Here is an 11,935-nt window from a genome sequence, read left to right on the forward strand (position 1 = left end):
TTTTTTTTTTTTTTTTTTTTTTTTTTTTTTTGTCTGTATTACTAATATTTTTTTTAACCTTTATTTTCAAATAAATTAAATAATATTAATTTTATAATTTTCATTTGGTAACGTGACGGAATATATTAATTACAAAATGTTGAGAATAGGTTTAGTTTTATAGGATAAAATTGGTTTTTATCCCCATATTTATCCCACTGCGAGTATAGGACAACTATACTCTCTTTTGCAGCCGTTAATAGTTTGAAGATATAATCAGTAATCTTATGACACGTGGGAACAAGTGGACGAGCATCATGGTGAAAGTGTAATAGTCGAGCAGTGAATATTGTTTATGGTACGGCCGCGAGAAGCTTCCAATTTCAAACGTATATTTTTTGGTTTCCGTCAAATGCGTTCGTCTTCGGTTTCAGATTTGTTCTTTGATCGATATCGGAACGCAGGTATCGAGTGTTTTGTTCTTGTTTATCAGTAGGTTCGTTTCATTTTTCCCATTCTTTTTGTAATTGTATCTTAATTTCTGAGTTTTTTTTTTTTTTTAAAGTTGGATTCCTTCCGTTGAATTTGATTCGCTTGGTCTCCGTTTGGGGACTTCTTCCTAGGATTCGAGATTATATTGTATATTTGTACTACTTGTATTGTTGTGCTGGTGGATCATTATTATGATGGTTGATTCTCTTTAGATTTTCCAATTGGTTTCTGTTGGTAGAAGGATTTGTTCCGATCGAGTTTGTGGATCTTGTTCATCTCAATTTCGTGGTGTAATGTGATTAAATAGGTAGGGTGTGCAGATATGTCGAGAGGGTTTGGGGAATCGACAAGTAGGCAACCCCAAGGCCCTTCTTATTCCGATAACAATGGTGATGCTAGTAATTTTGAATGCAATATTTGCCTGGATTTAGCTCAGGATCCTATTGTAACCCTATGCGGTCATCTTTTCTGTTGGCCATGCCTTTATAAGTGGCTGCACATTCATTCCCATCCCCAGGAATGTCCAGTTTGCAAGGCTCTCATAGAAGAACAAAAATTGGTTCCCTTGTATGGTAGGGGAAAGACATCGACTGACCCGAGATCGAAAAGTATTCCTGGAATCAATATTCCTAATCGTCCTGCTGGACAGAGACCTGAAGCAGCAGGCCCTCCCCCAGAACCAAATCCTTTTCCCCACAATGGGTTCGGATTCATGGGAGGTCTTGGCGGGTTTGCCCCAATGGCATCGACGAGGTTTGGCAATTTCACTTTGTCTGCGGCTTTTGGTGGTCTTGTCCCATCTTTATTCAACTTTCAGATGCATGGATATGCAGATCCAAGCATGTATGGTGCAGGTGCTAACGTTCCATATGGTTTTCCTAACATGTTTCATGGTAGCCATGGTCACGCCCATGGCTACTATCACCATCTCCGTCAAGGTCAGCAAGATTATTACCTGAAGCGGCTGCTTTTGTTTATTGGTTTCTGTGTTCTTCTTGCCCTAATCTGGCAATAGATGAAAGGAGGGTCCTTAAGGGCTTATATTACTTCGTGGTGTTTAGTGAATTCAATCTCTAATGTAATAATTCAAAAAGATCTGCTATTACATTGCCTCAATATCTCATTATTCGTCCTGATTAGTCATACTGTTTGTTGAAATGGACATCGGCCTTTTGAGTTCGGCATGATGAACATCAGCTGACATGCTTATGCAATTGTATTTGAAGGTTTTCATTTACGCACATATATACACACATTTACTTGCTGACCACCAAATGCAGTTACATGCAGAGTGAACAAGACATATGCTCTGGTTGCTCAATCTCCCTAAGATGACTTGTTTGTAAGTGGTTTCTCAGGTGTTCGTTTTATGTGTTTCCTGTTTTATTTTTGGTCAATATAGCATAGCCTGAGTTTTGATGAAGAAGTTAAGGGGCAAATGGGGTTGCAGCTGCACATGGTATAAATATTACCTGAAACTTGGTTATTTAGTGGTTGTATCCATGTCTATGGTTCTTACAATTCTCCAATTCTTCAATCCAGCTATGTATGTTTGAATTTTAGTCTTGCACTAGCTTCATGCAACATTGACAGTATACTAAAGCAAGAAGCAGGATCAGGATCATTCCCTGTTACCGTGCTGGGAACCAGAAGTTCGGTGTGTAGCTTTCAAGATCCTTTTGGTTTAATTTATAGGGAACTAACTACCGGGAAGAGAGATCTTTAGTCCGGATGATGCTTGACCATGTTTATCGATCCCATATTAGTTAGATGGTAGAATAAAACATTACTTATAAGGGTGTGGAAATCTCTCTCTAATAGATACATTTCAAAATTGTGAGGCTGATGGCAATACCGGGCGAAAACGGACAATATCTATTAGTGGTGGGCTTGGACTGTTACAAATCAAAGCTAGGCTTCGAGTGGTGTGTCAGCGTCTCGCTGAACTCTTAAAGGGAATGGATTGTGAGATCTTACATCAGTTGGAGAGGAGAACAAAGCATTCCTAAGAGTGTGGAAACATCTCCTAGTAGACGGTTTTACAACTATGAGATTGATTGCAATACGTAACAGACTAAAGCTAACAATATCTACCCACGGTAGACTTGAGTTGTTACTAAGAACTTGCTCATAAGTTCAATTGTTTGAAGTTATTTTTTTTTTTTTTTTTTCACTCAAGGTTAGCATTTAGATCTATGGTGGATTTTTTTTACTCATGCTGTTACTTTTGTTACTTTTGTTATTGGTCATCTTTTGTTGGCCAGAGCATATGGAAATTATTCAGGATGCCTAATCCGGTAACCAAATTTTGTGGGGATTGGGGGCAAAATCCAGGCCCCCAAATTAGAACATGAAAGCTTGCCTTCCCCTGCCCAAAATGGAGATTCTTGGGCCGTCACTGGTTGACATCCTTGCCATAGATGTAAAGAGTTTTTGTTTTTTAAATCTCATAATTATTTGTCTTATTTGTATAGTCTCTGGTAACGTTCACTTTATACATTGGAATATATATTCATTGTATCTTTTCTTATGTGATTATTATTATTGAATTGACTAAATTTAACATTTATTAAAAGTAAATAAACTAAAAAAAGTATATAGGTTGGCCATTAATTTATAGTTGGTGCCAAAAAATACATTATTATAGGCTTGAAAACTAGGGTGGCTAAGCTGTAATTACCTAAATTCTCAGGTCTCTTTTAATATCATTTTCTGTTCACTACGTTTTTATAACCACTTTAAAAATCTGCTTCTTTAGTTGAATGATTGACTATTATTTTCGAAATTTTCTTCAAATTATATTGGAAACAAAGAAAATTAGTGAATAATATGATTTCTAACAATAGATTAAAGAAGCCAGTATCAAATTAGACCTCTAGTAATCTGAATAAAATTATTTTTATTTGAGGAGCAAAGTATAATATTTTCTAAAACATAGGACATCTCAATTGATTAAAGTTTTATATTTATCCTTCCTTAACTAACCAATTTTATTATTTTGTGATTTTGACTTAGTGGTAAATGACATCACAAACAACGTGATCACGTGCTTATAAATTTAGAATATTAAATAATTTAAATAAATAAAAAAAAAGGTACCCACTACTCAACACCATGTGAACACGACATGTCGATTGTCACCTTTCTGGAAGAATGTTACGTGCATGTAAAAAGCACAAATATTACCTCCGCCTTTTACCCCCACCTACTTTTACTTACCCTTTTCCCTTGTGTGTTTGTTTTTTTAAGCCTTCAAAATATTCTCTCTTTTTCTTTCTCTCTCTAAATTATAATTAACAAAATGTTATGATATTCAATAATTTTATAGAAGCCTATAAATTGATATTAATATTTTAACATTTTTCTTATCACAAATAGATTAGTAAATATTGACTATTTCAAATTTATTAAAGTCCTAAATTAGGAAGGAGAGAGCTGAAATATTTTAAATTAAAACTCAACTTAAGTTATTATTTATTTTCATTTTAAATTTAAATATAATATAAGTAGTTTTAGAAGTTATTTATTTTTATATACAAAACTCAACGAGAACTGTTTTTATTTTTATTTTTTTAATTTTTTATTTTTAATTTTAAATTTTTGTGGAATATTTTGTGAAACCATATTTGAAAGCTAAAGCAACTCATCACCGGCCCGTCCCTATCTCTCTCATTCTCACCTTATTCATAAAACCCATCTTTTACCTTTCCTACTTTCCTCAATCATTCCCGCCGCTCGCCGCCCGCCGCGATGTTCGAACCACCACCACCACCCCCGCCGCTGCCCTCACTTCTCTTCCTTTTCTTCTTCTTCCTCTTCATTTCATCCATAACCGCCGCCGATGCCATTGCTGTATTCAAGGAGGCCCCCCAATTCTATAACTCCCCGGACTGCCCCTTGGTCGTCACTGGCGAGGAAGACGGTAACCGACTTTGCTCATACGACGGAATCCACGTGGCGATGACATTGGACACCGCATACATCCGAGGGTCCATGGCGGCCGTCCTCTCCGTTCTGCAACATTCCACCTGCCCCCAAAATGTAATATTCCATTTCGTTTCCTCCGCCTCTGCAAACGCGTCGGATCTACGCGCCACTATTTCCTCCTCCTTCCCATACCTGAAATTCCAAATCTACCCGTTCGACGACGACGCCGTGTCTCGTCTGATCTCCACCTCCATCCGATCGGCTCTGGATTGCCCTTTGAATTACGCGCGTAGTTACTTGGCCGACCTCCTTCCCCTCTGTGTCCGTCGTGTCGTCTATCTCGATTCCGATCTAATCCTCGTCGACGACATCTCCAATCTCGCTAATACCCCTCTAAACGATGCCGTCTTAGCCGCCCCGGAGTACTGCAACGCCAATTTCACCTACTATTTCACTCCCACATTCTGGTCCAATCCCTCTCTGTCTCTCACCTTCGCCAATCGCAACCCCTGTTATTTCAACACCGGCGTCATGGTCATCGACCTCGCCCGGTGGCGCCTCGGCGATTTCACCGCAAAAATCGAGGAATGGATGGAGCTTCAGAAGCGGATAAGGATCTACGAGCTGGGATCTCTGCCGCCATTCATGCTCGTTTTCGCCGGTAACATTGCCCCCGTGGACCACCGCTGGAACCAGCACGGTCTCGGCGGTGACAATTTCAGAGGACTCTGCCGGGATCTACACCCCGGTCCAGTGAGCCTACTGCATTGGAGTGGAAAGGGGAAGCCGTGGGCCCGGCTCGATGCGAACCGGCCGTGTCCATTGGATGCTTTGTGGGTCCCTTACGATCTGTTGCAAACTCCATTTTCGTTGGAGTCTTGATTGGTTGAAGCTCCTCGAAACGGCCTCGTTTTTAGGATTACAGAGGAAGGCGACGGCTGTCCGGAGAAGGTACGACTGGCCGGCAACACAGAAATCATGAATTTTCAAAATGGGAAATGTTGAGCTTAATTTTGAGGTTAAAAAAAAAACAATAATAAAGGATAACAGGAGAATTAACTTTTCAGAAGACACACAGAGTCCGTATGAATGATCTGTATAATTGTATTCAAAAGCTTGTATAGTTCACGTTTTTCATTTTCTTATAAACATTTTTAAATAAAAAGAAAATGGGTCATAATGGCACTGTATTGTCCCCTTTAATTTCCCAATAATAAATACTTTTCCAACATTAATTCTAATTAATTCCCTCCCGCATTTATTTTATTTTATATTTTTAGTCATCAAATAAATAAAAAATAGGAATGGGATTAGTGAGTAAATATATAAGAATGTGGTAAGTGGTAAGTCTCGGAGTTGGGTGGTGAGAGAGACTGCTTGGCTGCAGGGTAAACCATATCTATTATCCCGGATTACGCACTCTTAACAACCGCATCCAAACAATACTTTTCGTCTAAGCTATGAAAGAACCTTTTGGGCTCCTTTTGGGCTTGGGTGGCGATTTCATGGGCTTTTCTGTCTCAGTTTTAAGATCCATGGACTCCTCTTTACCATTATATTGGGCTGGGCTTCTGCATATTATGCTCAGCTTGATATTTTTGTATATTGGGCTGGGCTTCTGGTTCTTACAAACGATTTTCTTTTTTTCTTTTTTTTTTCTCTTTATATTTTTCTAATTTTACTTTTGGTATTATGTTCATCATAGCCATACAAAAAAGGAAAATTTAGGATCCTTTAAAGCCACACCAACGAATATCAGGGCTCCGTAACATGCGGTATGACATTGCTCGTGTTGTTCAGAAGCAACAACGGTGACCATTGTCGTACGGGTACCGTGATCAATATACAAAGGTAGCATTAAAATAAATGAATCTAATTAACTTACTCATTTGGCCTTAGCTGTAAATATGGAAGGCCAAGAAAAGAAATGAAGAAATGAAAAGAATCGAAATGGTTTAAGGAAGAGAACAGATGTCCAGTTTCAATGAGGAAAGGTTCCAGTCATTTGAATATGATCCAGAGTACTCCGAAGACCGTATTTGTTCACAGCCATCTGCCCAGCCCTGAATCCATCTCCATACACTGGGGACATGTCTGACTCTATCTGATGTTTAAACAACTCCCCAAGTTTTCTCTCAAATTTAGACATTATTTTTCGAGCAGCCGAGTACGAGGTCGAGGCGACATTGTTGTAAGCTTGGCTAGACGTGAGCTCGCTACTCAGCCACATGTGTGCTAGAACTTGACAGATACCTTCTTCCACGTCTTGACTCAGAGTTCGAAAACCTTTAAGAACCATTGTATCAGAATATCAAACAACAGAACATGGATGTAGAGTGTTGAGGATTATTTTTTTGTCTAATCCAAATGAAATAAAACGCACCTTTAAGACGTAGCCATGCGTGCATCATCTCGTGAGCTAAAATCGACCCGGTAAGCAACCTGGGAACGTCAAGAATCCCAGTTAGGTAAGATACACAAGAACTAATATTACCATCATGTCAGTATTTTGGATCCTGCTCTAAATTTGATGCTTAAAAATTGAACATAACGTAGCTGCTAAATGCTCCGTACAACATACTAGCCGATATTTTTTTCATTGGGCTTTCCCTTTCAGACTTTCCCTCAAAGTTTTTAAAACAAATCTGCGGGAGAGAAGTTTCCACACCCTTGTAAGGAATACTCCGTTCCCCTCTCCAACCAATGTGAGATTTCACATAAATGCTTCGCGAAAAAAATTAAATGCAGATTATTACATACCTAGGAAGACCAAACAGGATCAGAATTGCAGTGACCTCACAATGGCGTGTTAATTTGTAGGGCTCTGACATCGTGCTTGTTGCTCGATTTCCCCTTTCATATCTAGGCCGCCTTAGAACCTGTGAGTTTTTTTTTTTAGATGAGTTAAGTCTCTAGTTTTTTGTGCTTTGATCAATGAACAACGTGGTTCATAACCCAAAAAAAGGAGGAGAAATTCTTACAGTGCTGATGGTTTGTTCCTCTGAAAGACACAGTCCTCTTGTCTCGGGGATATGATAATGACCCTAACAAGGACAACAAAAATCAACACAGATTCCCAGTACTTGCTTAAGAACCAAACATTACAGCTAAAGGGGTTGTTTAGTTACATGTTTTTCGCCTTCTCTCGCTTCGTTTAGTGCTTGCCTTTCGACCAAAAGCAACGGAACTTCCTGCTCTACTTTCATATTCAAACTATCATAAAATGCTTGTATATCGCAATAGAGAGGTTGACATTCATTTGTGTCCATGATTGTAGAGTCGAGACACTCGAGGCAAAGCTTTCGACCATCATGAAGTGGAATATACTTAACGTCTCGTGGCTGGTAAATACAAAACATCTAACACTTGGGTCAAGAATTCATCGAAATCGAGATTTTCTTGAAGAACTTAGAGACAGACAGTATTTCGACCACTGACCTCCATTCGTTCACAACTGCAACATCGGGGAGTGGCATCATATTCGTGAGACGGGCAGTATTTCTGTATCCAGAAAGGGTGTGCCCTATATTCAATAAGACCAGTAGGATTTGTTGGAATCTGTTCATGAGACACATATCCCAAATCCCAACACCAATTGACTATAAGTACACATTTGATGAAAAACATAGAATGCTCACTCTTTTACCAGACAAGCTCATGAAAGCAGCTGAGTTAAAAGTTAGAAAGTACTTACAAAGTGCTTGCAAACATCACATTTTGGGTGATAACTCTCCTTGTAGCAAGATTTATGATGAGGAAAATTCCCAGAAGTATAAAACTATAAGAAGGAACGGTAACGTCTTGTCAGCTAGAGCCACGAAAAATACGTTTAGCTCTGGAATGATGTGGATAACATTGTTCACCTCATAGTCTGATATCGGGAGGTTGCAAGCACGACAACGGAAACATTCTGGATGCCAAAATGAATTCAGGCAGCTCAAGTAACGTCCATGGCGAATCTCATTATAGCAGCCAGCACATTTCCTAACAAGAATCAAGACTTCAATAAAGAAACGAAAAGGTTCACAAGCCCGAAAGTCTCGAAATTTTGTGTTCTTAGCAATTAAATAGACTCAAAAGCAGAAGAAGTTGATATTGAGGTACCTGGAACCAACTTGATATTGAGGTAGATAAGGTTGATACGCATTTCCGCTTGTATATTGTGGAGGAGGCTCAAAGTTGAGGCTTTCTTGTAATGCTTTGGCTAGCAGTTCATCTTCTTCCAATTGATAATCACGATCTATCAAGAGTTTCAAGAACTAACATGTTATAGTGCATCACAAATTTTCAGATATTCGTTCTGTCCATTTAGCAATCGACTTCGAAACAACCTAAGACGTGTACGTGTACCGCTAAAGTATCGGTCTCCCATGTGCCAAATCCTATATTCTCGTGTAAATTAGACTTAGGAACATGAACACACTGCACTCACCAATCACATTATTTGCCTTCTGACTCTCTTCTACAAGAGAAAGTGCTATTGCATGATCGATGTCTTCATTCTCGTTTTCGGACCATAATCCCTGTTATCAAATTCCCACCACAGTACGTTAAAATGGCAAGGTAATGAGATAGAAGATTCAATGAAACTCGGGAGTTTCAACATTAAAAATAAGTCAACTGTTAACAGATATTGTCCTCTTTGGACTAGAGGAAGAGGTTTCCACACCCTTATGAGGTGCTTCGTTCCACTCTCCAACCGACATATTGTTCGTTCAAAAAGAGATGATTGTAAGTAGCGTTCCCATCACCTCCGAAGTCGAGGGCAGACGAGAATTTGGATCCTCCTGGAGCTCGGTTTGGTAATTCCTTCCAGTTATTTTATCTCCAGATCCAACTTTCAAAATTTTGCTTAACCAACCCATGGCGTTTACTCTTATCTGCCCATGATCAATCAAAAACTTTACCTGGGAAAACCGCAGCCAATAAAACGATGAAAGAAAAGCACATAAATATAGGCATGGATCCTTCAGTATATCCCTCTAATCGTAAGTTTCAGCTATACAACAATCATCAAATCAATACAACCATTTAAACCAACACGAAATTCAAACAAGAACAAATCTCCACAAAAGAAAATACCAAATCCATCAACATCCCTAAAACATGGTTGAAATTGAATTGGTTGTTTGAGATGAATGTAACTCACCACCAGAAATCAACGAAGAAGCTGCACGAATGGCGGAAGCAGCAGAGACCCAGATAAGAAAACGATCCCAAATCGCTAAAAGAAACCCAGAATTACGCAGTAATCAGAGAGTACAATCCTTCTGGTAAGCGAATAATGTATTGAGGTAGGAAAAACGAGAGCGATATAATTGTTGAAATCAGGTAATTTTGTAAATAAAACAGAGAGAAAGAAAAGTTGAAGGCTATTCTAACATTCGTACATCAGCAAATGGAATACGGCGAAGCAGACACGCAAAGATGGGTTGAGAAATTCAAAGTCAAAGAATGGGATTTAGGCGTGTTAACCCAAACCCAATAGGGAATGACGAAGAAACATCAAACCCAGTTGGGAAAAATCAAAGATTTTAATGCTTAGAAGACATATATACAACGTGGGGGCCCCAACCACAATAAACCCCAAAAGTGTTCTAAGAGAAGAAAGCGTAAAGGAAGGGGAAAACAAAAGAAATAATGGATAATTTCTTCCTATAATGTCGCCTACGCTTACAATTACGAGAAAAAAAAGGGGGAAGAAAAGGTGGGAAAGTCGGCGGATGAACTCAAAAGATGGATTCATTTCTTCTACAATTAGGAGAGATCCAAGATGTTGCATAACAATTTCCAGAGATTGAAGTAAAAAGTGGAAAAAGTTGAAGGATTCGAAGCCCAGTGGCTACTACAAACGACAGAGTTCGATTCCAAGTCGAAGGAAATTAAATAATGATTAAGAAACTTGGAAATTAAGCAAAATCATGGCGCTGTCGGGTTCTTTGACTTTTGTGTTGCCAAGTGTTTGACTATTTCAAGCTCTCTGTTACTCTTTCTTTTTACTCCTTTGTGGAGGGGAAGAGTAACCACAATTTCGAAAGATAAAGAAAAAGATAATTTTTTTCTAAATATATTGATAATGCCTACCGAGTCTCGTGAGGGATTTTGAAGTTCCACAGTTGTATATTCAGTTGTACATGCGTGGGTGAACCACTTGTATTTGAGCTCGAGAAATATTTGTATATTGACTATATTCGCTTCAATTGTACCTTTCACTTGTGTCTTGCAGACTATCAGTCAAGTCTCAAATGAGAGAAATCTTTTTACGAGGGTACGAGTAAAGTCTCAAAACAGTTTTTATTGAGAAAAAGTAGAGTTAATAATTATCATACACGTAATAAAAAAAAATTATGATTTTCATCATTTGCATTAAATCGTTGTTAAAGCTCGGATGTTATGGGAATAATTTAAATAAAAAAATTTGGTTTGAAAGATTTAGGAGAGATTTGAAAAAGAATGGACAAAATTTATAAAACGCATGAAAATGAAGATTGAGTTGACCATAAATTAAACGGTCAATTTAAAATAGTATTTATACTAATTTTTAAACCATGTTATTTGACGCGTGGCAATTGATTTTTAATTGTCAATAGCGACGGCTTGAAGTAAAAATTATTTTAAAATCTTGACTTCATGGCTTTCCGGACTTGTTTTCACACCTTAAAGGGAAATAATTTGTTTTTCATGCTTATTTTCTGTTTTTTATTTTTTGCATTTGAATTATTAGCCAAATTTCAAAATTGTTTCATGTTTTTGCGACCAGCTGAATACTCGGTGTTACCGGTACAGCCACAACTTATTAACTCATGATCATACTATCAGACTATCACTGTTGTTATATGGACATCTCGTGTGTGAGGTTTCATATCGGTTGTAGAGAGAGCAAAACATTTCTTATAAAGATATAGATAATTTCTCTAACTCGACATGTTTTAATATCTTTATGGAAAGCCAAAAAATGACAATATCGGTAAGCGGTGGACTTTGACAGTTACAAATAGCATCATTACCAGACATCTGGGAGCAGACTGTGAAATCCCACCTCAGTTGGATAGAGGAACGAATTATTTCTTATAAGCGTGTGGAAACATTTCACTAATAAACGCGTTTTAAAAACCCTGAGAATAAGCTCGGAAGGGAAAGCCTAATAAACTTAGGTACTTATATGATGAAAGCAGAAAGCAAAACCATGGGCACATACATGATGGAAGCAATAAATAAAATCAACCTTATAAGATCCTACATCGGTTGAAGAGAGTAACAAAACATTTTGTGGAAACCTCTCATTAGTAGACGCGATTTAGAACTGTGATCCAATGGACCAAAGCAGACAATATCTACTAGGAGTGGGTTTATGATATTACAAACATTCAACAACTCAAGATCTAACTAGAATGGACTAAGCATATTCTCACCGGCTTTGGTTTCTACCATTTTCTTAACCAGAAAGGAGAGTTGGTCAGCACCTGCACCTCTAATTGCATCTTCCTCCAATATGTTTAACCCTCCCAATAACTCATGGAGACACTTCTATGTATAT

The 11,935-nt window shown here is 38.1% G+C and overlaps 3 protein-coding genes across 6 annotated transcripts; 2 read left to right on the forward strand and 1 right to left on the reverse strand.

Moving 5' to 3' along the window:
• Positions 1 to 289: 289 nt before the first annotated feature.
• On the forward strand, positions 290 to 1,741 carry LOC111492032 (E3 ubiquitin-protein ligase RNF185-like). 2 transcript variants are annotated; one of them, XM_023141186.1, is made up of 2 exons: positions 290 to 443; positions 779 to 1,741. In XM_023141186.1, exon 2 carries the CDS (start codon positions 794 to 796, stop codon positions 1,484 to 1,486), a length of 693 nt encoding a protein of 230 aa, XP_022996954.1. In that variant the 5' UTR covers positions 290 to 443; positions 779 to 793; the 3' UTR covers positions 1,487 to 1,741. The 2 variants fall into 2 exon arrangements, with proteins under 2 accessions (XP_022996954.1, XP_022996955.1); XM_023141187.1 differs by having other exon boundaries at positions 322 to 475.
• Positions 1,742 to 4,154: 2,413 nt separating this feature from the next.
• On the forward strand, positions 4,155 to 5,643 carry LOC111491743 (probable galacturonosyltransferase-like 1). The gene has a single exon (XM_023140746.1). It carries the CDS (start codon positions 4,222 to 4,224, stop codon positions 5,278 to 5,280), a length of 1,059 nt encoding a protein of 352 aa, XP_022996514.1. The 5' UTR covers positions 4,155 to 4,221; the 3' UTR covers positions 5,281 to 5,643.
• A 517-nt stretch (positions 5,644 to 6,160) lies between these two features.
• Positions 6,161 to 10,185, reverse strand: LOC111491741 (protein DA1-like). Of its 3 annotated transcripts, none has more exons than XM_023140744.1 (12): positions 9,550 to 10,185; positions 9,150 to 9,291; positions 8,831 to 8,921; positions 8,503 to 8,638; positions 8,262 to 8,382; positions 8,093 to 8,176; positions 7,837 to 7,956; positions 7,527 to 7,739; positions 7,380 to 7,442; positions 7,159 to 7,277; positions 6,782 to 6,840; positions 6,161 to 6,684 (listed from the first exon to the last, which is right to left on the reverse strand). In XM_023140744.1, exons 2-12 carry the CDS (start codon positions 9,261 to 9,263, stop codon positions 6,380 to 6,382), a joined length of 1,425 nt encoding a protein of 474 aa, XP_022996512.1. In that variant the 5' UTR covers positions 9,264 to 9,291; positions 9,550 to 10,185; the 3' UTR covers positions 6,161 to 6,379. The 3 variants fall into 3 exon arrangements, with proteins under 3 accessions (XP_022996512.1, XP_022996513.1, XP_022996511.1); XM_023140745.1 differs by having other exon boundaries at positions 9,150 to 9,278; positions 9,548 to 10,185; XM_023140743.1 differs by having other exon boundaries at positions 9,150 to 9,305; positions 9,548 to 10,185.
• Between the last annotated feature and the right edge of the window lie 1,750 nt (positions 10,186 to 11,935).

Source organism: Cucurbita maxima, unplaced genomic scaffold, assembly GCF_002738345.1.
Source record: "Cucurbita maxima cultivar Rimu unplaced genomic scaffold, Cmax_1.0 Cma_Scf00017, whole genome shotgun sequence".
In the NCBI taxonomy this organism is placed as follows: Eukaryota; Viridiplantae; Streptophyta; class Magnoliopsida; order Cucurbitales; family Cucurbitaceae; genus Cucurbita; species Cucurbita maxima.

Coding starts and splice junctions, on each gene's coding strand:
- LOC111491743 (XM_023140746.1), top strand. CDS start 4,222: ATGTTCGAACCACCACCACCACCCCCGCCGCTGCCCTCACTTCTCTTC.
- LOC111492032 (XM_023141186.1), top strand. CDS start 794: ATGTCGAGAGGGTTTGGGGAATCGACAAGTAGGCAACCCCAAGGCCCT.
- LOC111491741 (XM_023140744.1), bottom strand. CDS start 9,263: ATGGGTTGGTTAAGCAAAATTTTGAAAGTTGGATCTGGAGATAAAATA. Junction 6,841..7,158: donor ATCCTGTTTGGTCTTCCTAG/GTATGTAATAAT, acceptor TGACGTTCCCAG/GTTGCTTACCGGGTCGATTT. Junction 6,685..6,781: donor CGCATGGCTACGTCTTAAAG/GTGCGTTTTATT, acceptor TGGTTCTTAAAG/GTTTTCGAACTCTGAGTCAA.